This window comes from Sciurus carolinensis, chromosome 2 (genome assembly GCF_902686445.1).
Source record: "Sciurus carolinensis chromosome 2, mSciCar1.2, whole genome shotgun sequence".
NCBI lineage: Eukaryota > Metazoa > Chordata > Mammalia > Rodentia > Sciuridae > Sciurus > Sciurus carolinensis.
In genome coordinates, this window is record NC_062214.1 from 90,081,925 (window position 1) to 90,108,582 (window position 26,658).

The 26,658-nt window shown below is 49.9% G+C and overlaps 1 protein-coding gene across 2 annotated transcripts; it reads left to right on the plus strand.

The window, feature by feature from the left end:
- Positions 1-295: 295 nt before the first annotated feature.
- Positions 296-26,143, plus strand: Rbpms2 (RNA binding protein, mRNA processing factor 2). Of its 2 annotated transcripts, none has more exons than XM_047542368.1 (8): positions 296-1,023; positions 16,398-16,475; positions 17,036-17,074; positions 17,862-17,924; positions 18,242-18,392; positions 19,005-19,042; positions 24,688-24,757; positions 25,008-26,143. In XM_047542368.1, exons 1-7 carry the CDS (start codon positions 943-945, stop codon positions 24,748-24,750), a joined length of 513 nt encoding a protein of 170 aa, XP_047398324.1. In that variant the 5' UTR covers positions 296-942; the 3' UTR covers positions 24,751-24,757; positions 25,008-26,143. The 2 variants fall into 2 exon arrangements, with proteins under 2 accessions (XP_047398324.1, XP_047398323.1); XM_047542367.1 differs by having other exon boundaries at positions 377-1,023; positions 18,891-19,042.
- The last annotated feature ends 515 nt before the right edge of the window (positions 26,144-26,658 follow it).

A 26,658-nucleotide genomic window follows, 5' to 3' on the forward strand; every position in this document is an offset into this window, starting at 1 on the left:
ATTTCCTCAAGGTCACTCAGCAAAACAACGCCCAACCCAAACCAAAGCCCAGGTGTCTGCCATTCTCCCCCTCCCCCGCCTATCATCCTCAGAACCCGGCCCCGCAGCTCTGAGCTGTGAGGACAGCTCGGACTGGGACCTGGAGAGTGGATCTGGGGGCAAAGGTATCGCGTCGAACACCCCATTTTCCTAGACTAGGATAAAAGGGAGTCCACGACCCCGGGGGCCTCGCAGAGGGCGTGCCTCGCGTGGGGCCGCCAGGGCGGGGATGCGGCGTGCCTGGCACTCGGCTCCACCTCCCGCGGGTTAGGACAGCGCGGCGCGCGGCTCCTTTAAGAAAGTTCGCTCGGCCAGTTCATCAAAGTTTAAAAACTTGTCGTGGAGAAGGGAATGTGGGAAGAACAGAGAGGAAGAAGGCTGACCAAGAGAAGAAGGGAGAGGCCGCGCCGAAGGCCCGCGCGTCGCGGCCGGGACCGGGGCGAGACCGCAGTGGGCGGCGGGGATTGGCTGCGCGTTCCCCCGGAGACGGCGGGAGGGCGGGGGAGGGGCTGGCCGGGCCCCAGCTGAGGCCGGTTCCGGCCCCCGCCCCCCGGCGCCCGCCCCCTCCCCCGGCGCCCGCCCCCCGCCGCCGCCGCCGCCGCCGCGGGCGCACTCGCCGGTCGCAGTGAAAAGGCGGAGGCGGCGGCCGCTTGGGCTCAGCTCCGGTTCCCAGTGCCTCCCCCGCCGCACCCCCTCCTCACCTCCTGCACCCGCCAAACTTGATGTGACCCCTGCTTGACGCGGCGGCTGCCCCTCTCACTGCCCCGCGGGCCCCCACTGCCACCCCGCCCCGCACCCCCGGAGCGCACCGCTCACCGCGCCCCTTCCCACCTCCCGGCCGGGGCCGGGCGCCGCGCTCGCTCTCCGCGTTCCCTTCCCCTCGCCGCCCCCTCCCCCTTCACCATGAGCAACCTGAAGCCGGACGGCGAGCACAGCACCGGCACCGGCACGGGCTCGGGCTCCGGCACCACCCTGGAGGAGGAGGTGGGTCTGCGGCCCCGGGGACTTAGGTGAAGTGCACGCGGTGGTGGGCGCCGGAGAGGACGTGCGGGGCCTTCCGCGCTGCGCGGGGTCGGTCAGGCCATCACTTCTGGCGCCTTCCCGCTGCTGCCCTTCGCCCGGGGAGGAGCAGCCCGTGTCCGGCAGGCGGGGGCGTGCGGCCTGGACTGCCTCGCGGGGCAGGCATTGTCTCCCCGCCCTCCCGGGCTCGAGGAGGGCCGCGCGTCGTCCGTGCGTCCAGCGGTGGACTGGCTGCACCGAGTGGGTCCCACGCCTGCTGCCCGCACGTCCCTCGCACCCCACCCCCAGCCTGGCTTGCTGCCCTCGTATGGGGCGCACCTTTCGGGTGGCCGGGACCCCTGTCTTGCATAAAAGCAGAGCGGCTGGCGGGCGTCACCTCACTTTCCACCCTGACCCTTCCCCATGACCTTGGGGGCCTGAGTCAGCCGCTCCGCACCTGGGTTCACTAGAGTTGTAGACATGGGGGCCGGGCGGGCTTTCTTCACAGCCCCCAAACCTGGGCTTTGGCATAGGTGAGCCGGCAATTTACTGGAGTTGGGAAGGAGATGACTAAATACAGTCAGTTCCCGGTTCTTCGGGGTTTTGCATTGGTAGCCAAGGCAGGACCCCAAAGCTGGCTCGGGTGGAATCCTGCAAGGAGAGATGACATCATTTTGTCCACTGGCCATGTGCTAATAGGGAGTACGAGATGGCTTCATGGAATCCCCAACAGCTTGTCGGTAATGGAATGGTGAGGGGCATGTGTGTGGGTGAGGTGGTGGATAAAAACCTCAAAGCTTTGAGCAAATGAGAGCGAGTCCGGTAGAGAGAACTGATGTAGAAAGGGGACAATCTTATTAGCTCCTATGGAGGGCCTCTGCTGTGTCACTCCAGGGCTGAAAGACCCTTCCTGCCTGGTCCTGGAATGTTCTTGCCCAGGAAACCAGGGGCCAGTTATCAATCCAGAGTGCTCTTCCTTTTGGTGTTGGGGAGAAACCGCAGTGTGTGGGGCGGGGTGACTTAGGGTTGCTGCCACCTCCCATTGGGCTATGGGGTTGGTTCAGAATGGCCCTGAGATGCACTGCTGGGCAGAACTCCGCACTGCCAGCTCCCTATCTTGGCAATTCAGAGACCTCCTGACAGCCTCAGTCCACCAATGGCGTGACATCTTGAGAATGTCTGTCTGGATTCCACCTTTTGCTGGGAGGAGCAAGGGAAGAATATACAACTCTTTACTAAGAATGTGAAGAGTGAAGGCCTGATGACAGTCCACTAATGGCTCTGGGGTGGTGGGTTGTTTTGACTCCCTTGGGCTTTGTTTTCCTTGGCCTTGATGCCCACAGAGCCTTCTCTTTGGGCACCTTCACCCCATCCAGATATGTGGTTGTTCTGAACCTTCCCTGAGCTTAGGGGAAGAGTGACAGGGTTGCTGGTGTTTTGCTTGCCCTCACACCCTGTGGGCTGAAATTGGGAGGGCAGTGTCTCCTCTGAAGCTGGGCAAGAACCCTGAACCCCACTACTGCTAAAGTGTTGACTTCAGCAGGGATTTCACACTGCTTGAAAGACTGTGGCTGGGCTGACCCAACCCTCAGACTCAGTGCTCTGGGTGGGAAGAATGTAAACAGAGTAGCCAGTTTAAAGTCTTGAAAAAGGCTTTTGAGGTTTTGGCCACTTTTTTTTTTTTCTTAATTGCCTTTCTGGGAAAGAGGGCAGGCTCCTCAAAAAGTAGGGTCCCTACATTCCTCCTTGGAGGCTGAGGTAAGCTAAAGCACTGTGGTAGTTTAGAAAGTCAAAGGGAGTGAGGGATATGTGCTGTTGTATTTAGCTGAGTTCTAAATCCAAGGACCTCCATTAGTCCTCCTCCTGGAAACCTCCCCTCCTCTGTTAGCCTTTCTCTTGGAAGCCCAGTATTTGTTCTGGTCTGGTAAGAACAGTCAGTCTACTCCTCTCATCAACCATCTGAACAGTGAGCCAAGAGCTATCCTGGGGGCTCCATCTTGTTTTGTCCTTTTGAGTTGGAATGATCTTCCTTTTAGCTTCGAGGTGGCCTAGCAGTGAGTTCTGCAATCCCTAAGAACCATCATCCAGAAGCTCTTGTTAACAATGGTGGTAACTGCTATAGCTGACCTAAGCTGACTCTTTCCAATCAACTATTAGAGATTAGCTAGAGCGAGCATAGAAAACCAAAGAACCCTACTACTGCCCACCATAAGACTTTAATTCCTAAAGGTTCTAGGTCACTGGAGAAAGGGGTGTTTCCATGGTTCTGGGAAGTATCAGTGGAGCTGCTTGTCTTTTGTTTTGCTTGGAGTGGGTGTGGGAATCTGAGATTGAACTCAGGGGCACTCAACCACTGTGCCATATCCCCAGCCCTATTTTGAATTTTATTTAGAGACAGGGTCTCACCGAGTTGCTTAGTGCCTTGCTTTTTATTAAGGCTGGCTTGAACTCAAGATCCTCCTGCCTTAGCCTGGGATTACAGGTGTGTGTCCAGCATGGCTGCTTGTCTTAAAGTACTCTGTATGGCTTTGGCTTTCCCTGCTTGCCCATCTTACCAACAGGCTTCATCTGTATCACATGCATTAGGTTCTTTTTCTGGACCATGGGTTAGGAATACAGGTGAAAGGTTGCAGACTAGGAGAGGTGAGGAGGACCTGCCAGAAGGAAATAAGGGTACGTTAACTGCAACAGTAGATGGAATAAAGGAATGTCAGCTCATGGTACCATGAGCCCTCCCTGAGACGTGTGAGTAGATTGTTTCCATCCCACTCTGGGCATTCTAAGAGGAGGGCCTGGCATGTGTAAAGGTAGGGGGAGTGCATTGTAGAACCTCATGACTCTTTTGGGTTACTACCAGGATTTGCTTTGTTACAGCAATAACGAGGGCCATATTATGAAGAGCCTGATGTCATGTGGGGTTAGGAAGAAATGCATTTTCCTTACACTTGGGAAGGAGATATGTTACGTGTTAAAAGCTTTGATACCCTTTGAAAGCTAAAAAGGACACAGGAAATTAAGAGGAGGAGATGAGTTTCCTTTTTAGTCTGAGGCTATACCATCTTCCAGGTGGGTCTTGCTGGAGCACCAGATGAGCTAACACAGAACCTGAACCCTGCTTGGGGCAGGCTTATGTCCCTGCTGCTGAATTTCCTATCCAAGCCTATCCTGTCCTAAGTGATTCTCCATGGATAGCTAGGTAGTTACAGTTACTGTGTCTCTGGAGAGGGGTTTATGTGGTTTTTATTTTTTAAATGGAGACCTTTTCCAATACAAAGTAACGTTAAATTATAGTAATTTTTAAAAACCACCTTATTAAGGACTGGAGGTGTAGCTCAGTGGTAGAGTGCATGCCTAGCATGTGCAAGCCCTAGGTTCTTACCCAGCACCACAATACAAAAAACAAAAAACAAAAAACCAGGACTGGGGATATAGCTAAATGGTAAAGTATTTGTTTGGCATGCGAGGTCTTGGGTGAGATACCCAGTGCCATAAAAAATAATCAAGCCTTTACTGAGGTATGATCAACATTTAAAAAAAAGCTATCCGTATTTACTGCATTTAACTTAGTGAGTTTGGAGATTTGGGGGTTTTTTTGATGTTAGGGATTGAACCCAGGGCCTTACAAATGTTAGGCATGTTCTCTATATCCCTAGCTCCTATAGTAATTTTTAATTGGGGAGCATCCTGGGCAGTGGGTATTTGGATTCTTGGATTGAAGGGAAGTAAGTTTCTAAGAGGTAAATAAAGTTTTATAGCAACATAATGGTAAGCTATATAAAGACAGGGAATAATGGCAACTAAAGGATCTATAATTTGACTTAAGTTTGCCACCTTCTTACCCTAGTGTAACTGGATCAAGACTGTTCCTTTTGGTAGAGTGTTTGCCTTTCAAGCACAAAGCCCTGGGTTCAATCCCCAACACACACACACACACACACACAAAAAAAAAAAAAAAAAAAAAAAAAGACTGCTCCTTCTGTAACTGTTACTTAGGGTCCATCATATGTCCTCAGAGGGATGTCAGGAGATAGCCAGATTCCTGGCACTACTGAGAGGTTAGAAGTCAATGCTCCCTGAGGTATATGGGTGAGTAGGAGGTTGTTAAACCTGTGGAGGTAGAAAAGGTCAGAGTCTCTAGATGAGTGTGAAGGAATTCCAGGGTCCAGTGTGTGACTTGGGTACCATTTCTTTTATGATATTGAAAGCATTTGAAAACCTGGAACATCTTGGTGCTCTGTCTGCAGTCTTTTTTGGGATACTTCTACGCTTACCTGAGCACTTACCCTAGAAACAGGGCTAAGGCAGGTTTATCCAGGAGGATTCTGGTAGGAAGGCAAGTTCCCCTCCTCTCTGGGGGGTGTTGTGGGTGCCTCCCCTCTGCTTGAATGACCTAATGGAGAGGCTGTACTAATAATAGTAAGCCCATATTCAGTGTTTGCTGCAGACATGGTGCTAAATACTTTACCATTTCAACTCATGTAACCTTCACAACAGTACTGTGAAGTACTTACATGTGTGTGTAAGTATGTGTGGTACTGGAGATTGAACCCAGGGGTGCTCTACCACTGAGCTATATAACAATCCTATTTTATTTTAAATTTTGAGACCTACTCGCCAAGTTGCAGAGCCTGGCTTCAAACTTGCAACTCTTCTGCTTCACCTTCCCAAGTAGTTGGGATTACAGGAGTGTGCCACTGTGCCCTACTGATTGGTTACATTAGTATCATCTTATATAAGTGAATCAAGAGAGGTTAAATAACTTTCATGGAGCTATTAAGTAGGGAGGTTGGGATTTGAGTTCAGAATTGCCTCTTAACCACATACTAAATTTCGGTGAGATTTAAAATAGCAAAGAGGTGTCTGCAACCCAAGTTTTTGAGGGCTGAACTCTGGGTACTTCCTCAGTCCCAAGTAGAAGACCAGAGACTGACTCCTTTGAACTGGGGCATCCCGAAGACTGGGTGATGAGAACTGTTAACCTCTGCCAGGAGGAGCATTCTATCACAGATATTCTTTAGAACCACTGTCACTTAGGGATAATAAACAGACCAAGTCAATTTTATTTTAAATTCTCTACAGATGGCCTACCCCTTGTTTTCTGTACCTGACACTGACTGCTTCCACACCTCACTGCCACAGGCTACTTTGGGTTTCTTCTAAAGAAATATTCTGCAGGCCATACTATTGGATCTTTGTGTTTCCTTCTGCACATGTGCATAGCCTAGCTAGTTTCTTTTCTTTTTCTTTCTTTCTTTCTTTCTTTCTTTCTTTCTTTCTTTCTTTCTTTCTGCTGGGGATTGAATCCAGGGGTGTCATTTTACTACTAAGCTATATCCCCAGCCCATTTTATGTTTTATTTTGAGACAGGGTCTCACTAGGTTGTTGAGGCTGACCTTGAACATGCAATCTTCCTGCCTCAGCCTCCCAAGTTCCTGGGATTACAGATGTGCACCACCACACCCAGCAAGAGTGCCAGCTTCTAAATCTCATTCAACATTTGGATGTGTTGGCTTTCTCTGTCCCTCTCTCCAGGCTGGGACTGGTGAGACCCACAAGTAGGGGCAGGACGTAGACTGTGGATGCTGAATCTTCACATGCTTTCATGTTCTCAAACCATTTATCCCACTGGACCTCAAACAGTCCTGAAAGAGAGATGAGTCCCTCCCACCTGCCCTGAGGGCTGAGCTCCTGATCCAAGGCCACCCACCTCTGGTCACCCAGAGCTCAGTGCAGGGTACTGGCACTGCTTGGTTGCTATTTGCTAGCTGCCCATTGTCCCCTGACCATGGCAAAGCTGAGACAGACAGTGGGACAAAATCTGTTACTTACACTACAGAAACCATGCTGCCATGAGGTGGGACCTGGAACCTGGATGACCCTTAAGGCTTTGTATGCCAGAACCCTTTCCACTGCATTTCAGGGACCAGCACGACTTCCTTATATTCTGCTTCTTCCTTCATTCCACCCTTGACTGGAAAAAATAAGGTCACCTCTGAGATGTGTTGAGACTCAGACTCTTCTGAGACAGAAGAACCCACTGGTGGGTCCATCAATGCCAGAGTCCTCTGGACTGCAGCAGAGCCTGGGAGATGGGAGCGTTTGCCTAGGCCCATCTGCCAGGGTTAGCCACTCATGGCCAATTGGGTAGAGGCTCTTGACTGTTACAAGCCATCAAGGCCGCCTCAGTCCCCCCGGAAGAAGGAAGTAGGACCTGACTTGAACCGAGCCATGGTAGAGTATCTGGAGCATTTAACCCCTCTTTGTGGTTGACCAACCTTCCCCCATGTGGACCTTCCTTTAATTTGGGGGTCAGGGGAGAAGAGTCAGGAGAAGACACTGGAAAGACCTGAGACTTTGTGTGTGTGTGTGTGTGTGTGTGTGTGTGTGTGGTTTTGGGGCTAGCCCAGGGGTACTCTACCACTGAGCTTTATCCCTAACCCTTTTTGTTCTTTGTTTTGAGACAGGGTATTACTGAGTTGCCCAGGCTGGCCATGAAACTGACATCCTTCAACCTCAGCCTCCCAAGTTGCTAGGATTATAGACATGCGCCATTGTACCAGCAATCTAAGACTATTTTTGAGAACGCTTGTTGCTGTGAAGGTTATGTGTATCCTCCACCTTCTGCCCAGATTGTTCTGTTTTAGCTGTATAATGATGGTCATATCCCAGCACAGGTTGGGATGGAGGGATCACTGATGTGTTCTATAGGGGCCCTTCTGACCAGAATACAGGTCCCAGAAGCAACTTTGGTCCCTTAATAGAAACCCTCTCTCAACAGGACCACTGTGTTGGGGACCATTGCTCTTGTCATATTTCACTGACCTTAGTCAAGTGATGGGGCAAGTGTGGTGGGCCCAATGCTGGTGCTCACACTGGCATGGCATCTTGTGGTTTAAGGGTTGGTGGTATTAATTTTGGACCACAATGAGGAGGGCAGTGCAGGATTCCCCTAGCCCAAAGTCTTGAATCTAGTCCCTTCTATGCAGTGGTGTGGCAGTGGTGTCAAATATAACTTTCACCAAGCACTCAGGCAGGTGAGAGATATGTGTTGACTGGCCTCACAGCCCAGAGGGCTGGGGAGGTGAATGAATCTGAGAGGTTTCCCTGCTGGGGTCCCAGTGAGCCTTGCCTCTAAGTCCTGGTCTCTGGCTCTGCCTGGAGATACTTTTAAAGCAGGCCCAGTACCACCTCTAAGCAGCCTTTTGTGGCACCAAGTCTGCACAGCTTGGCTCTTGCTGTTTGGTCTAGTTCTCTAAATAAGGGGTAGGTCAGTGCCCATGACAGGCTTTGACCTATTGTGTTTCCAAGATGTGAAGCTACTGTTCTGGGGCAAGGAACAACTTAGATAATGAGGTCTGAGGCTTACTCACTTAGTATTAATTGGTTGGTTGGTTGGTTGGTTGATTTGGGGGATTGAACCCAGGGGTACTTTACCACTGAGCTATATCCCCAACCCTTTTTATTTTTGAAACAGGGTCTTGCTAAATTGCTGATGCTGGCCTCAAACTTGGATCCTCCTAACTCAGCCTTCTGAGTGACTGGGATTACAGGTGTGTGCCAGTGCACCTGATTTACTTAGTACTTTATATATGACCAATCTGTCCCTCCCTGTAGAGAACTTATTACCCCAACTTGGTTACCCCAGTCATCTCTGCTCCCTTCAACCCTATATACACATCCTGTAAGAACTCTAGGATATGTTGTAGGCTGTAAGCAAAGAGCCTTAAACTTTCCTAGCAACCTGGACTTGATGCCCAACTCTGTCACCAGCTAGCCAGGCATTTAATCCCTGAGCTGTTTTCTTCATCTGTAAAATGGGCCACATACCTGTCCTACCTGTTACATCAAAGAGACTATCAGACTCATGCTGATGATTCAGGTGAAAGAATAAAACTACAAAGTGTGACACAGATTGGCCTCGAAGCCAAGCTCTGGTGGCATGTGATCTGGGCCTGGAATCTGCGGAGTAGGCAGAACATTAGAGCCATCCTTGAACCTGGTAATTTCACACCAGGTTGAGTTGTGATGTTGATGGTAACCTCTGGGGCAAGTGTTATCCAGGTGCGGGCTGCCTGGAAGAGATCTGGAAGCAAGGAGCCCCCTATGTTTGGGGAGCCTGTGTCTGGGTTCACATATACCCTCTGACTGTATGCTGCTTGCTCTCTTTCCCTATGCCCTCGTTCAGCACCTTATAAGTCCTGGGTCTGCTGGCCATGTCACCACATTCCATCCACCTTGCGTCAAGTGGCCCCACTCAGAGGACTGGCTTTCCCCTGGGAAGAGTGAGAGCAACCTGCTGTACCAAGCCTAAGCCTGGGACCCAGGCGCGACCCCCACCCCCCAACACACACACACACACACACACACACACACACACAAAGAAACCTGGTTAGCAGGGTCACACCCAGTGTGTGACTACCCTGAGGTTTCTGCCTGTCAACCTTGGCATAGGCCCAGCAGTGGCCCACACACATACTTCAGGCCCAGCCTGGCCTAGGGGTCCAGGCCCTGGCTTCTGCCTTCTTGTTCTCGCCCAGTTTCATTTTCTATCCCCTTCTTCACACATCCTTTGCCTTCTTGTGGGCAGAAGGAAGCACTGAGGCTCTAAGCAGATGAGGACACTGTCCAAGTCTTGCCCTGAGACTTACTCTCTTTCTCCTGTTTGCTTTAAAATTCTGATATCTTAGCACAGCAATGGGTCTCTTTTCCCTGGGGAAGCCAGATCTGATCTGGGTGTGACGATGATCGGCACCCATCTTAAAAGGATGTCTGGACTGGGGCTGGGGGTGTAGCTCAGTAGTAGAGCATTTGCCTAGCATTAACAAGGCCCTGGGTTGAGCCCCAGCACTACAAAAAAAGAAATTAATTAAAAAAGACATTCGATATCTTTATATCAGGAAAACCATAAACTTCCTATATAATGTGGGCTGCAGCTCATAAATACCTGTGATCTGGACTGGTGGGCATAGCCTGAGTCCTGCTCCTGCATCTATCTCCCTCCCCACAGGGGAGCACAAGGCTGCTCACACTCAGCATTGGAGTTGGCAGTCTCGTAAGTCTTTCCTTTGACCTTCTTATAACCGAATTGACTTTGTTTTGGACTAACCATAGAATCTTGTGGGACCTTCCCCTGCCACCCCAGCTTTTTGCATGATGCTATGAAGGCACCTGTTCCTGGGTGCCTCAGGGTTATTCCACTGGGGTCTAAGTGAATTGGCAAATCAAGGCTTGCGAAAGTGCACTGACTTGAACCAGGCACTTGAGGATCCTGGGGCTGCTTCTGGTATGCATGGTGATCATGAACAGCTCACTGGACCCCTGGGCCTTGGTTTCCATCTAAAAATAAGGTTTCTTCCAGCTCAGATATTCTGTATTTGGGTTGCTGCTAAGGACTTGGAGCAGGGGAAGGATGTGGGAAGGGCTTATAAGAGGCTTGTTTTTCCCTGTTTGGATTTCCCTCCTCTCTCCACCCCCTTCTCTTAAGTAGTATTTTCCATCCAGCTGACACCAGAAGAGCTCACTCCCAGCAGCAAGTAGGAGGAGCCTAGAGCTAGCCTGTTACTCTTAAAACATTTGATGAAGTAGAATGTGGAGGCAGTTTTTCCTTTCCAAATCAAATTATTTTAGATAGGCTAAAGGATTGGTACCAGAAATCAATATTCAGAAATCATTTTTATCTCCTTTGTAGGATGTTTTAATTGCCCAGAAACAAGTTTTCCTGGTTGGGTCCTCTCCCCATGTCCAGTCCTCATGGGGCAGGGATTTATGAGAGGCTGGAGTTGACCTTGAGGGGATACTGTTTTCTAGTGGGATTTCTGTGAGTGGGGATTGGCCCTGGTGTTCTCCTGCTTCAGGATCCTTGGTGGAGAGAGGTCTGTCCTCTGCGTGATGGTCCTTTGAGTCCAGAGTCCAGTCTTGGTGATTCTAGGCTGGGGGTTTGAAGAATACTTTAGTTGTCCTTCACAGTCAAAGGGTAGAGGACTTAATGGCTATGGGTGTTTTTGAAAGCAGTGTTTACCCTTTCCATCACTAATAAAAACTGGCATTTATGGAGCCCATCCTCTTAGCCACAGTAACTGAGAAGCTGAGTGTTTAATGCTCAGTATGAAGGATGTCTTTTGGCATGAAAGGTTGGGGAAAGTTGATGCCTTCTGCATTGGGTCTGTCCCTCCCTTTCAGAGGAGGACACAGGTCTGGTGGGCAGAGGGGCCTCTACCACATCTCTCTGTGTCCTGCCTAACCCTAAATCCTGGTCCTTCCTCGTGGGTCTTTGCCCAGCTGCTTTTGTCTGTTAGTACCCCTCCTGCCAGCCCTAACCCTATTCCTACTGGGCTCTGTATGACCCTGTGAGGAGGGAGACCTGAACAGTTGCTCCTCAGGGCATCGGCCTTGCTTGTGGGCAGTGAAATGACAGCTCTGCCCTAGGGGTATCCAGGGCCTAGAGAGGTGTCTGCTGGAAGCCTCTTCCACACAAACTTGAATTTGTGCTATTAGGCTGGTTCCTTGGGGATCACTAGCACTTTGTTCCTGAAAGCTTGTTTTAATTTAATCTTTTCTGAAGGTCTTTAAACAGACATCAGTTTTTCTGAAGGAAGACCTTCACTGGCACATGGATGGGCTTGTCAGAGCCCTTTCTTCCCACTTCTTTTCTCTCTGGAAAGTCATCCCTTGCCTCCAGGCTGCAGAGGCTGTAAAGGAAGAAGGGAAACCTGGAGAGTGGATGGCAGCCAACACCTCCCTGAAGGAAAAGGCTGGGCAGCTTGTAAGGCTGTAATGGAATTAGCATGGTGAAGAAGCCCCTTTTAAGCCTGTTCTTAGGGCTGGGGATGTAGCTTTGGGGTATAATGCATGCATGCATGAGTCCCTAGGTTCAGTCCCCAGCATTAGAATATTAGTAAGTAAACAGGATTGCTCTTACTGAGAGGGGATTTAAGAACAGTCGGAAGAACAGAGCTGAAGGTCAGGGGCTGATACTGCCTATGCCACTCAGGTGCTGCCCTTCTCCTTTGATCCTGGGGACCTGGATCCTGAGGGGGCATCCCAGAATTGGTGAGAAGAGGTCATGGGTTTGTTGGTCCAGCACTAGCTGGAGGGAAGGAGCTCATAGACCTTTCTCCCTGAGGGACAGGAAAGACCTGGATGACCCAGGAAGTCTGTTAACAAGTGGTAGCCCATGGTGTGGACTTAGCAGGTGGGTGCTGGACCTCTTCCACCACCCGACTCCCAAGCACTTTAGAGGGGAAAGACAGGCAACAGGGCTTGAGTAAGAGGAGAGCAGCCTTGGGGAACCCCTCCGGCCTGGGAGCAGGGACATGGTTGTGGCAAAAGCTGGTCTTTTCTCCTCAGCAGGCCAGGAGCTGACTGGACCTGCAGCAAGGCTGATCTGTTCCTGGCTGTCATGGGGGGTATACAGCTTTGTCTGTGCTGTTCTGTTTGCGGTACAACCCTAGCCAGGTTCCCTATCCATGTTGCGTTTGGTGCTTCCAGTAGATTCTACCAGGCGGGTTCTTCCTCAGCATGTATCAGTTCTCAAGATTCTCCATCTACTTCCCAGTACTCACTGACTGCACACTTACCCTTCAGCTCTGTTAAAGGACAATACTGTGGGCCTAGCACTGTCTGCTCTTATTTGCTTTGAAGGGCACATTTTTTTGTACCAGGGATTGATCCCAAGGTGCTTAATCACTGAGTCCCAGCTCTTTATTATACACACACACACACACACACACACACACACATATATATGACTATTTTGGCAGGGTGTGCTGGGGATTGAATTCAGGGGCACTCAACCACTGAGACACATCCCCAGCCCTATTTTGTATTTTATTTAGAGACAGGGTCTCACTGAGTTGTTTAGGGCCTTGCTTTTTGCTGAGGCTGGCTTTGAACTTGTGCCTCAGCCTCCTGAGCCACTGGGATTACAGGCATGCTCCACCACACCCAGCTTATATTTTTATTTTGAGACAGGGTCTCACTAAGTTGCTGAGGCCAGGCTGGGGTTGTAGCTCAGTGGTAGAATGCTTGCCTAGCATGCATGAGGACCTGGGTTCAATTCTCAGCACCACATGCAAATAAATAAAATAAAGGTCCATCAACAACTTAAAAAACAAAAAAAAGTTGCTGAGGCTGACTTTGAACCTGCAATCCTCCTGCCTCAGTCTCCTGAGCTGCTGGCATTTTAGGAATGTGCCACTGCTCCACCTAAAGGTGACCATTCTCAAAGGGACTGTTCTTAAAGGTCTGTGGTTGCTCTTCACCTTCAGAATGGAAAGGAGAACAATCCCTTGGATTGAGTGGATGCTTCTGCAGAATGGGTGTGTATGGAAGGAGAGGGGCCCAAGAAAACAAGTGTGGTATCTTTTTTTTTTTTTTTTTTCTTGGTGGCAATGCTGGGGATCTAAACCAAGGCCTCATGCATGGTAGGCAAGTGTCTACCACTGAGTTAACCCCCAACCCTGTGTTGAATGATTGTTGTAAACCCATGGAATAGGCAGGACACCTCAGTTCTTCAGATTTGTTGATTGGGCTTTCTGTCATGGCATCAACCGGCTGTTGAGATCTGAATCCTTGTCTGCATGCGGCTTCCCTCCTGAATGGCAGACCCAGGTCCTGAGACTGGCACCAGAAAGTACCATGGTGGGAGAAGGCTCCAGTACTGACTTGAGACACGAAGACTAGCTGGTTAGGCCTTGAAAACATCACTGCATGTCTCAAAGGATCCTGATTGCCATTATTTATTCTGTCACTATCCCAAAACTCAGTTTCCCCTTATTCCCTGATGGTGTTAAATGCTCTCTATTTGCCCTTATTGGATGTTCTCCATGATGCCCTTGACCTGGGACATTACCTCCACAGGGAAGAGAGAAAATAAGAATCCAGTGATCACCTAAGTTTGTCGTATCCACCTTCCCAACTCCAGACTGACCTGGAACTGATCCAGCCTCACTAGACAACCATTGTAAACAAATGACTCATGGTACCTGATAGGGAGGACCTTGTAAGGGAAACAACAGGAGCCCTAAATGAAACAGCACTTGGTGGGCTTGACTTATGTGCCAGGCATAGAGTAAGGTTAGCTCTCAGTCTTGGAGATGGGTGATGGTAAAGAAACAAATTCAGTCCAAATGTGGTGGCGCACAACTGTAATCCCAGAGGCTTGGGAGGCCAAGGCAAGAGGATCATGAGTTCAAAGCCAGCCTCAGCAAAAAGTGAGGCACTAAGCAACTCAGTGAGACTCTGTCTCTAAATAAATTACAAAATAGGGCTGGGGATGTGGCTCAGTGATCAAGTGCCTGAGTTCAATCCACAGTACAACCCCCACCAAAAAAAAAAAAAAAAGATTCTGAAAGATGAAGTAGCTTCTCCAGATTAAGCATAAAACTGGAATACAAAATCTGGTCTAAGTAAAGCCTGCTTGCTCTTTCCTTTACAGTGCCATTCTATGGTCTCTGGCTGTTTGTCCTTTGGAAGGACTTAATGTGTAGAAATGGGAGGTCTCAAATGTCAAAGGCCTGTCCTGGGGCACTTTGGAAGATAGAAAATCTTGCATCTTACTTAGCTTCTGTCTTTAGGGCTTTGTGCAGTCAGGTTGAGAGGGGCTACTCAGACAGGCGAGAACCATATAAGGCGAGGGTGCCAAGGACTGCTGCAGGACTTGGGAAGAGAAGGAAAGGGGAGGGAGGAAATGGGACCTGAAGCATTCATGCCCTTTAGCTAAAGAGCTTAGGAAAGGGTGGCCCGAAGGACAACAGCACAAGCAAATGCTGTGAGATAGGGCACTACAGGTCTTTGTCAGGGGCCTGGAGTGTTGGGAAGGGTTTGGGGTCTGGAGGAGTTGGAAGCAGGAGGGTGGTGCATGGGCAGTGGAGTCTTGTCCTGTCCACGTGTGGCTGTTGAGTTTGTTGAGCTCTTGCTTACCCCACCTCTGCTTTGCCACTTTCTGACTTTTCCTTCCTTTATCACTCTGGCTTTTACTCTCATCTGAAACAAGTGCCAGGAGAAGGGACTGGCTACTGAATATATGTGTGACAACTCTTTCCTCAGATGTGGATCTAGTTAGGCTTCCCAGGTGGATGGTGTTAGACACCATCAGGGTACGTGGTCTCACCTGCCTCTGCTCCTTGGTGAAAAAAGCTGTGCACCCAGGACAAGTTACTGAGCTTTGCTGGGCCTCAGTTTCCCTGTCTGGACAAGGGGAATAGGAGGGCAATATCATTGACTGGGATTGCTAGAATTAAAAAGAACCAAGGAATGTATCCAAGTCAGACTGCAAAGGGTCTGTGGCCTGGCAGACAGGGACACATTGCCTAATCCATAAGTGCCTCATTTCCTGAGAGATGGCTAAGGACAGATTGGGGTCTAGAGTAGCCTTTGGGGGCACTTAAAACCTAAAAGATAGAAACCAGAGGAAAAAGGTTGAGTGGCCCAGAGGGAAGACTGGAAACAAGACTCTGAGCTGGAAATAAGGAAAAGATTCCCTGTGCTCACTCCCTCCCCTACCCCAAGCAGGAAACTTTGTGCTGAGAACTTGCTATTTAAGGGGCCTCTGGGGAGGTCTGGCCAGAAAGGAGCCATTTGAGGGAGGGTTTAAAATTAGTCTGGGCAAAATGGGTGGCCTCTAGGGAGAACTGAGGCAGAGGCTTCTGAGGGGCTGCTCTGACTCTGGGGCCTTGACCCACCCCAGCGCACCCTCCTGGTGAGGAGGGAGAAGAGAAGAGAACTGATTAGGTCCACCCTGCAAGGCAGCTTCAGGGCATAGTGTAGCATAGGATTTAGTTCCACGTACATACATCTTTGCCTCTCAGACTAAATAGAACCTCTCAACTGGAGTATCTTTAGGAAAAACAGATATATATATTTTTCTATGTGCATTTTTGAGGGGTGTGGTACTATACCTTCTGCAGATTCTCAGAGGAGCGGGACCTTGATCTGCAAAGAGTTTGTACACTTTGTAAACAGCGCGTTTCTCCTTGCCTCTCTTGGTCACAGTCTGCGCAGAGGTGTTCAGCAAGTGCTTGCTGAATGACACCTGCTGAATAAACCTAGAGAAGGGAAGGTGTGTGGAAAGGGCTTTGAAAAATTCAAAGCTATGAAACTGAGTGTAAATATGCCTCCGTGGGCTGGGGAGATAGCTCAGTCGGTAGAGTGCTTGCCTTGCAAGCACAAGGCCCTGGGTTCGATTCCCAGCACCGCAAAAAAAAAAAAAAATATATGCCTCCGTATCCAAAGGAGGCCCAGGAAATACTGAATTCCTCCTTAAGCTCTAGAAGGATTCTAGTTTCCTGCTTGAAGGAAGAGCCACCATTCCTGTCCTTCCTGTCCAGCCTGGCCCTGACCACTGTGGTCTCTGTCCTTAGGTTCGGACATTGTTTGTCAGTGGCCTCCCTGTGGACATTAAACCCAGAGAACTCTACCTGCTCTTCCGTCCATTCAAGGTGAGTCAGGACCCAGCCACCCCCAAGGTAGAGCCCAGGACTAGGGAGAAGCAACAGGAATGAATCTCTGAACTGGGTTGAGTACAGGAAGGTAGATTGGCAGCTGTGGTCCCAGACCTGGTTCTGTCTGGTTCTGCTAATGCACTTCTCTTACTTGCTTAGCTCTTTGGAGCTTCTGTTTCCTCATCTGTAAAATGGAGACATAAAGAATCTTAGTAGGCTTTGCTATGTAAGGAATCTTAAGATTTGGTGTAGACTTTTCCATTTGCAGATGAGAGAGCTTAAAAGGTAAGATCTATGCTTTCGGATTACAAGTTATTGGAGCGCGCAGCAGTTTATGCATGAAATGATGAATGCCACCCCATATTAGACCATGTGATTCAGCACAAGGGCCGTGGGAACTTGACAGTGGTGGAGGTTAGAGCGGGTTGGCTTTTGGGGGAGAAGGGTGTGAGAATGATTCCTGGGTCACTGGGGAAAGGTGGGGCTGAGTGGGAAGTGCTGGGTTAGTGCAACAGAGGCTTTTCACCTTCCCCGGTAATGGCCACCTCTCTCTACAGGGGTATGAAGGGTCCCTGATCAAGCTCACCTCGAGACAGGTAATTTCCCCTGCCCCCAGGTTTTTCTTCCTTCTGGCCCATACTGACTGCTGAGCTTATAACTGAGGTCTGGTGCCTTTCCCCTAACATGGAAGCATCTCACCATGGAGATGCACTCTCTGCCATCCATTTCTGTCCTTGGCTGACTAAAGGACAACCTCCAAAGGTCCCTCCTCCTCTTCACCAACTAGTTGGGCCCAATCAGCTCCTGGCCTTCTGTGATTGACTGTGGGATTTGGGAACCACTGCCTGGGCCCCGTGGTTGAGGTTAGTAGAGAGGATAGCTGAGTTCTGACCCCTGGTGCAGGAGGCCAGGGTCCTGAACCTTCAGGGGCCATTTAGGTTCTGGACTGATCCTTAGCAAAATGAAGTTGGAGTAGTTGTCAATATTATCTACATGGGTTTAAACAAGCTCTTACTGAAGGGTGATTTTTAATGCAGTAAAATAAACCTCAGTTTGCATCATTTCCCATGATGTCGGACCACAGAGGGAGACTCGACTTTGAATGCATGTGGATCTTCCATCTGCACCTTAGGAGAGGGTATGGCAAGGGTTTTTTTTCTCCTCTGTTCTCTTATCAGCAGAACAAGTACTGTTTCCAGTTAGGTGATGGCCCTTTCTTACTTGGCAGTGCTGAGGATCAAACCCAAGGTCCTAGTACATACTAGGCTAGAGCTCTACCACTGAGCTACACTGGCAGCCCAGTAGTCTTTTTCGGTTTGTTTTAGATGGGGTAAGTGGAATACTGGGAGAGATGTGAGGGTATTTTCTCTTTTTTCCTACTAGCCTGTTGGTTTTGTGATCTTTGACAGCCGGGCAGGAGCAGAAGCCGCCAAGAATGCATTGAACGTGAGTAGGCGGAGAGTAGGCCTTTCTGTGGTAGGCAGTGAGTGTCCCTGTTCTATCCTTTGCAAACCTTCCCCCATTTCACATCCAAGAAAAGGGTCCATAGGTGGACTTCATTTTCTGCCCATCTCAGGACAAAGTCCTTGATTCCCTGTTTTTGACAAATATCATTACTCACAAGGTCTAAGCCGCATTCCTCTACCATAGCCCCATGTGCATGAGTCTTGTAGGCGAGCTTTGTTCTGGGGCCCTCTGTATCCACTGCAGTTGATAGTGTGGATCCTATAGAGTAAGTCTTTCTTCCTTTCCTTCCTGTGTAGGGTATTCGCTTTGATCCTGAGAACCCGCAAACCCTGAGGCTAGAGTTTGCCAAAGCCAACACCAAGATGGCCAAGAGCAAGCTAATGGCGACACCAAATCCCACCAATGTTCACCCTGCCCTAGGAGCACATTTCATCGCCCGGGATCCCTGTGAGTGGTACTCTGAGCTGCCTTCTTTGCCCCTTTGCTTGACCAGAGCTGGTAGGTCCTACTGGAGTTGCATGCAGAGCAGATATTCAGATTCTTGTTGAAGGAATCAGTCCTGTCTTCCTCTTTCCAGGGGGCTTCTTGTATCCAGAGTCACCTTTGAGACTTCTTCCTTCTCTGTGGCCTTTGCTAAACCTCAGAGGGACTGAGCGCCTGAGCGCTCAGGGTTGTCCCACTTCTTGAAGTCTTCTCTGATTTCTCTTATTTGAGATGGATTGAGGCCTGTGTGAGAACTTACTGCTGCAATCAGGGTGCTTACCATGCTAGGCCAAATTCACATGACTTCTTTGTCTAGTCTTGGGGTCCTCGGTGGGGGAAGTTTGGCATTGGGGTGGAGGTTATGGCTCAATCATAGTGCTGGGTCCCCTTCTCTGTTTGGAAGGGGTTAGTAGGAGGGAAGACCAGTGTTCTGACGATGGAGGCTGTTGTCTCCTGTTATAGATGACCTGATGGGGGCTGCTCTGATCCCTGCGTCCCCAGAGGCCTGGGCCCCTTACCCTCTGTACACCACAGAGCTGACCCCAGCCATCTCACATGCTGCGTTCACCTACCCAGCTGCCACTGCTGCTGCTGCTGCTGCCCTACATGCTCAGGTAAGCCCCTTTGGGTGGAGGAGTAGAAGGGCTCTGAGTTGGCCCTCCCAACTCAGACTTTGTACCTTCCTGGCCATGGGGCCACTCCTGTTCCTAGAGCCACAGAAGAACTGTTGTCTTTCAGGGTGATTTGAAGGGCTAGGCTCCAGGGATCTATAAGGATTGATATCTGACAGAGGGGAAGGAGAATATGAGCAGGGAGTTCATATAGAGACTGTAAGACAGAATGCTGGGAGTGCTGAGAGCCTAGCTGTGGCTCACAGCCCTCAACACAGCTGGCCAGGAGCCTGCCATGCTCTGCCCTGTTGCCCTGTGGTTGATAGGATCACAATTCCATTCCCAATCCGAGCCTGGTCTCTTGAGCCAGACCTGCCTCTGCCTGTCTTTATGAACTTCATCAAGCTTTTAAAGATTTCTCTGCCTCAATTTTTAATCACCTGGAAAATGAGAATACTATACTTTGCCTCAGGGTTGTGTGACAGTTTGATGTTAACAACAATGAAGTGCTAGAATTGTGTCTGGTTGTCCTAAGAGTTCTTGAGTGTTTGCTCCTGTGTTTATGAAGCCGGGCCATTTCCAGTCTTAGGTCAGGATAGAGGGAGCAGGTATTTCTTGGGGAGGGAGTTGGGGAGGGTGAGGACTTAGCCCAGAGGGCTCTGTGTCAAGTGCTGTGTCAGATGCCAGCCTCTGACCACCCAGGCCTTTACTCTGATCTGATTTTTGCTACAAGTACAGGCCTTGGACTATGCTACCAGGGATGTCTCACCTGCTGTGTATGTATGGAGAGTGGTCTGCACAGTAGCAATGACAGGAAGCTGCCAGGCGTGTGGACAGGATGCTGCCAAGGGGCAGTCTTGAGCCCACCTTAGCCTCTGATCAACCAAGTGACCAAGAGTTGAGCCTCAGAGGAGTGAGCTGGCCGGGGGGGATTTGCTGTGCTCTCAAGGGAGCACATAAAGGTAGGTGGCTTGGACCTGACCTAGGAAGTAGGGAGGAGACAAGGAGCGAAAGGACATGAGAAGCCAGGAGGGGAGAGCACAGGAAGCAGAAGCTGTAGGTGAGGGAAGCTAGGTGCTCTGCTGAAAGCTGAGTGCACATCCATCTTCAAGCCCTTTGAGGGGCTTAGTGACATTGAAGTTCACTAGTTCACAAGTTCAGGTTCAGGGACCACTACCTGAGCCAACTTTCCCCCAGCAGGGAATTCCTTGACTACAGCATCTTTTAATTGTACTAAAGGCAGAAATGTGGTTAGACTTGGCACTGTTCCCAGCTGAGTACCACAGAAAGTGCTAGAAAATTGATCAAAGAATAGAAAGATGGCATAGGTCTTCCCCCAGAGGAAAACCTTTGAAGGTTTGAGTGTTTTGCCACAAACCCGGTACTGTGGCAGGGATAGAGGTGGGGAGCAGGAAAGCCCATCCTGTGTGTCTGCCCAGGGCAGACCCACAATGCTCCACCGGGCTGGGCTGTTCAACTGCAGGGGCCTGTGAGGCACTGAAGGGATCACAGAACTAGTCTTACTGGGCTCCTCACCTCTTGTGCTGTGTCCTCATCTGTAAAATGAGAGGGTTGGACTGGACCAGGTGGAAAGGTTCTGCTTCATCCTGAGATGCTAGGCCATGACAGTTAGGGAGGCAGGAAGTAAGTCTGTCAAATGAATCAAGGAAGGCACCTCTGCCTGACTGGCTTGGAGGAACAGCATGCTGCTACCTATCACTGGGCTCCATGCCACAGAGCTGCGTGTCTTCCTATTGTCTTTTTCCAGTTTCCTTCCATCATCTGCAGAAAGGATAGTGGAAGTTTGAGGGAAGAAGACTAATGTCCAGAGGTTAGACCGGGTGGTCATTAGCCAGCCATTCATTCCTCAGCAGTGAAGCGTTGGCTGTTAGACCAAACACAGCAATAGTCTTGAAAACATTTCCAAGTAGAGACTTTTGTTTTCTTTCCAAGAGCCCCTTGACAGTGCTGCCCCAAAGATGGAGGCTGAAAGCATCTAAATAAAGGAAGTGAACACTGTTGATTTGGATTTTTGTTGGGTTTTTCTCAACTCAAAAGATCAGTAGAAAAACTCAGGGCAAGAAGGTGACTGAGAGAAGAGACTGCTGAAAGACAAGAGGGGATGAGGGCCAGTGCCCCTTTCTCTGCTCCATCATGCTCAGCTCCACTGCAGGCCAGGCCTTAGAGGTTATTCTGTCCTGCTGTCTTGGCACAAGGCCATTTTGCTCAGCCTTATAATCCTCATAAGAGAATCTTTGAAGGGATGAGCTTTGAAAGGAGGTGTGGATGGTGGGGGCTCAGTGGGAGTTGGCACATAAAAATGGTGGCTTGGAAGCAGGGATTCTCCATCTCCTCTGGCATCCCAGTGTCCTTCTGAATGGGATTTCATTTTCCATTTTAGCCCAAGGAAATGCAGGTTGTTTACCATGACTCTATCCCCCTTAAACTGTTTCAACCACTTACCAATGACCTGAAGATGACATTAACTCCCCTTGCCTCCATTTTCTGTGTGTATACTGATGTGTCTGGAGATGATGCTGGCATCCGCTTAACAGGTTTTTGTAAGGACTCAATGCAGTTTGTATATGGAAACTACTCAGAACAGCATTTGGTACATGGTGAGTTCCCTCTAAGCATTAGCTACTACAGGTCTACATTTAGGGAAAACAGGTCCCAGGAAAACCACTTGTGTTAGTCCTTGGATTTGGGAATAGGTATGCAGGTAAATTCACAGATGTGAATCTTTTATAAAAATTACTATACATAGTTAATCTTTCTTGAGTTTGAATCTTAGGACAATTTTCCTAGTAAGTAAGCATAGACCTACAGTTGGGATGCCTGGCTGGCATGGCAGTGTATATATGTACCCAGTGCCTGGTGGACAGTAAGCTAGTTGTATGCACACTTGTTTTCTTCCTCGGTGCCCTTGCTCACGTGTCTAGGCACCTATCCTAGACCTATTACAAGGTCTAAGTGCCGGCTTGCCAGCTGAGTTAAGTGTTGGTTTAATTGACCTCCAGACAGGGTTCCCATTTTTCTTGGCTATTCAGATTTCTCATGTAGATTGATTCCTTTACCCTCTTCTTGGTGTGTCTTCTCCATTAGCCAGTCCTAAGATCTGAGAGCAAGCTGAGGCCATGTGTTGCTCTCCTTTTTGGAAGCAGCTCCCCAATAGGCTCATCTGTAGCCTCATCATTGTACCCTGTGGGATGGTCTCTCAGGAGCACATTGGGACATCTAGAGGCCCTCGCTCTAGTTGGGTCCTTAACATGCCAGTTCTGTCCCTGGGTCTGAGGGTCTCAGGCAGTAAGAAGAGATCTAGGAAGTGTCATGCTACTTCTGGAGAGCCACTGGCCTATACCAGGCCCCTGAGGGAAGCGGCCCCTCTAAGTTCATTACATCCACATCAGTGACATAGCTGTCCTGAACCCACAATGGGAGCTTTCTTCCTCTTTTTTCCCAATGAGTCACCTGGCTCATCCCAAGTTGGAGGGAAAGTTGCTGCTTGGGATGCAAGAGTCACAGCACCTCGTGGAGGAGACGTAGAATAGGAACCAGCAACTGTTTGTAAAGCAGCAGCTGGAAGCCTCCGTTTCTCCAGTGTGAAAAGGGTGCAGTAGAGGCTTCCTGAGTCCTTGAGCTGGACTGAACCATGGCCTTTTGGTGGCACCACTGCCAGTTCCTCATGTGTGGAATGAGTTGTAGTGTTCAGCCAGTGACCAGCAGAAAGGGCATCCCCTGGACCACGTCTAGGAAGGGACATGCTGCTAAGGGCAAGAGAAGCTTCTTCCCAAACAGCTGTCATCCTAGAAGGGAAGGATATGCTTCCTGATACCTAGGAGGCAGGATAGAAAATACTGTGACTTCTGAGGTGGGGCAGGCAGCTCCAAGGCAAGGGGAGGCCTTTTCTGTTGGGTGCGGGCTCAACTAAGGTAGTTCCCATGACCCAGGCCATGGATTCTGATGACAGCAGTGCCATATCATCACAGAGCCCAGGGAAATCCTAGTGTTGGTTAGGTGACCTGGGACCTGTCCAGCTATATATTAGTTGTGCAGGCGTTAGGGTAGCCAGCCACTAACTTCTTACTGCAATCCAGGGTGGATGTGTGGCCAGAAATCTGCATTGCACAAAATAACAGCTAGAATTGAGAGAGGCACAGAGCAAATTCTTAGGAAACTTCCCCTCAGCCCCCAGAGGGCCTGGCATTGCTGGACATCCTCTGTTTACCCAAGAGGCAGGAATCATGGCTGCCAAGTGGGTAACTGGGACTGCCTGCTCTGCTTCAGGATATCTGACCATATGCTTGGCTACTAATTGTTCTCTAGAGTTCCTCACTCTGCATGTCTTCCCTTCCTTTCCTAACGGGACCCTGGGCTCCCCTTCTGAGTTCTCATCTCTGCACCACATTCCTGTGATGCCCCTTCCCTCTCCCAGGCAGCCACGGGCAGGCTGGGCAGACATGCTCTGCCATGTGTAATAGGCAAGCGCCTTCCTTGCAGCCACTGTAGCCCTTCTTCCAGAGGACGGGCCCATGGGGACAGGGACAGGATACATGTCATTTTCTCTTTGTCTCTCTCTTTTTATGTGTGTGGTGCTGGGAATTGAACTTGGACCCTCTCAAACATGGCAAGGCAAGTGCTCTACCACTGAACTTCATTCCTAGCTTTCATGTCATTTTCTTGGCCAGACTCTGGGAATCCAGCTTTGGGACTATTGCTCTTTGGGGCCTTCTGGCAATGCTAGAGTCTCGGTAGCTGCTGAGCACTGGTAGGATACTCTGAGGCTGCCATCCCTCTACCTGCTTTGAAGAATCATATAAGGACAGGAGTCTTATCTCTTAGATGACCCTGACCCTGTTTGTTTGTTTTTTTCGTGTGTGTGTGTGTGTGTGTGTGTGTGTGTGTGTGTGTGTTGCAGGGGATTGAACCCAGGGCTTTGTGTATTCCAGGCAAGCACTCTACAAACTGAGCTATGTCCCCAGCCCCTTGTTTTGGTTTTCAATTTGTTTTGGGTACTAGGAATGGAACTCAGAGGGGCTTTCCCACTGAGATACAGCCCCAGTCCTTTTTATTTTTTATTTTGAGTCAGGGTCTTGCTTGCTGAAACTGGCCATGAACCAAACTTGTGATCCTTCTGCCTCAGCCTCTTGAGTCTCTGGGATTGCAGAAGTGCTCCACCATACCCGGCATGACCCTGGTTTTTAATGTACCTTATGTCCTTACCTGATCTATAACTGGGTGAAGATACTGAGACCCAAAGAAACACAATTGAAATTTACTAGGTTTGTTCTCCTACTAATGTTAGGAATATCTTGCTCTCCCAGTAAGCAGGGAGGGCAGATCGTTGTCTGCTGAGATGCCCCTCTGGCAGGCATAACCGGGCACGTGGCTCAGGCTTAGTGGAATATAAAGGCATCTGCATGACCTGCTCTCATAGAGCCTCTGTCCTGCAAAGGAGGTGGGGCAGGCAGTCTTCCCATTTCTGGATGAAGAAACTCATGTTTCAGGTGAGTAACTGGCCCAACCTTTGCCAGCCAGTCAGTGGCACAACCAGGACTGAAGCAGGGACACTGATGACTGAGTTCACCAAGTTCCCTGCTGAAGGGAAGGACTGCATAGCTGGCTCCTGATGGTGGCTTCTCTTGCAGGTGCGCTGGTACCCCTCCTCTGATACCACCCAGCAAGGATGGAAGTATCGCCAGTTCTGTTAATTCTTAAGTAAGTGCTGGCCCCAGAGGCCTGGGACAGAAAATGTCCTAGACTCTGACTGTGGGTTCTCTCTCTGCCCAAGTCCCCAGAGCTTGCTACTGTGAGGTGGCACATGGAGCCTGGTCACTGGGTCATCTGGCTGGTTTTCCCTTCTCCCACCCCTGTGAGCCTGCCATCCCCTCGTGTAGCCTCTACGAAAGGAGGCCCGGGCCAGCTCTATTCCTTCACCTCTGCTCATGGCCACCTCTCTCCCCTCCAGGTCTGGTCGCCAGGGAATTTGGTTCTGGGACTGTGTGGTGGGGCCAGAATAGGGCCCTGAACTTCCACTGCTCCCACCCACCACGGCCTGTGCAGAGCTGCTGCTTCTCCAGAGACTGTGAATCTTAAGCCTGACTCAGTGAACTGCTTCCCCTTCCTTTCCCCCTTCCTCAGGCTTGTTCCACCCCAAAGCCCTTCTCCAAGGCCTCCCTGGAGGATTTGAGGGCCTTCTTGCTGGGACACCCAAACCCAGCTAGGAGGCCTCATTGTGACCCAGCAAGACCTGACCTGACCTCCCACCCAAACTTCTTCAAGCTTCTTTAGCTCCCCCTCGAGAAAATGAGGCATTTAATTTTGCATGTTTTCTGGCATGAATTAAGACACTTAAACTTGTGTATATGTGAGTGTACAGTTTGTTCTTACACTGTCTCCATAGCAACAGGTCCTGGCTTATGGTGTCTGGTCCCACTCTCCACACCCCGCCCTTACACCCACCCTGCTTCAGGGAGGCCTGAGCCCTGTGGCCACTTCTCCCCTGAGGGCCCCTGCACCACACATACTTCCAGGCTCAACCACCACCACACTGCATTCGCCTTGTCATTTCAAACCAGTCCTCTGCTTCCTTCTCAGATGGGCCGACAATTACAAGAAAGCCCTTCCCTCTGCCTGTCTTGCTGACCTCTCCACAGGGCACCCCGCCCCGCCACTGCTCCTTGTTCTTTCCAAACCTTAAAACCAACCAAAACGTGAAAAGTATTTTTGTACCCTGTGTAACAAAATATTTATGCATCATAAAGGATTTTTCATGTGTGTACCATTAATTATTAAAGAGACCTTGTTCGCCCTGTCAGATAAGTTTAATGTTTAGTTTGAGGCATGAAGAAGAAAAGGGTTTCCGTTCTTCAGCAGCAAGCCTTTGTATCAGGCGTTGGTTTAAGAAAAATGAAATGAAGAAAAAATTGTGCAATTTTATTTTGTTTTGTGAGCATATCAGTGCTTTACCTTAGTCACAGCTGTGACTGTCTTGCCATTTCAGATGTGGGAGACTAGGTGGCTGTTGTAATTGCTGATCCTGTGAGAATGTGAAACTGGATAATATATGAAATGTAAAATAAAAAAATCCAAAGTGACTGCTCTTTGACCTTTGCTTCCACCTTCCATGAGACACAGACTGCCAGGTGAGGGCGTGCCCAGGAGATGCTGAGTTAAGGGGAAGGAGTGGAGCGCCCACCTGGAGCTCTGGCCTGGGGGCTGTCAGGGCGGGGAGGGCCATGGAGCTCCTGGTGCCTTTCCTTCCCTCCCTCTCTCCCTCCCTCTCTCTTCACTCAACAAAGTCCTGGAGGGGAAGTGGCTTGCCCAGGGCCCATACAACTGGGAGCAGTGTCTAACAGCCACCCTGTGTTCAGTGAATTCAGCTCCTCATACTTAGTTCCCAGGGTAGGAACTGAGGTTCCCTGCACCCAGGAGAAGCCCTGATACTGGGTCGGGACCGGGGAGGGACCTTTGTTTTCTCAGCATGCCTGTGTCTGCTTGGTTTCACCTTTCATGGCCTGTGGTCTTCTCAAGTCCTCTAGTAGAAAAGGACTGAGGTGTGGGGTGTCAGGCTTCCCCAGTTAGCATCCACCCTTTGTGCACATCTCGTGGTGCTGTGC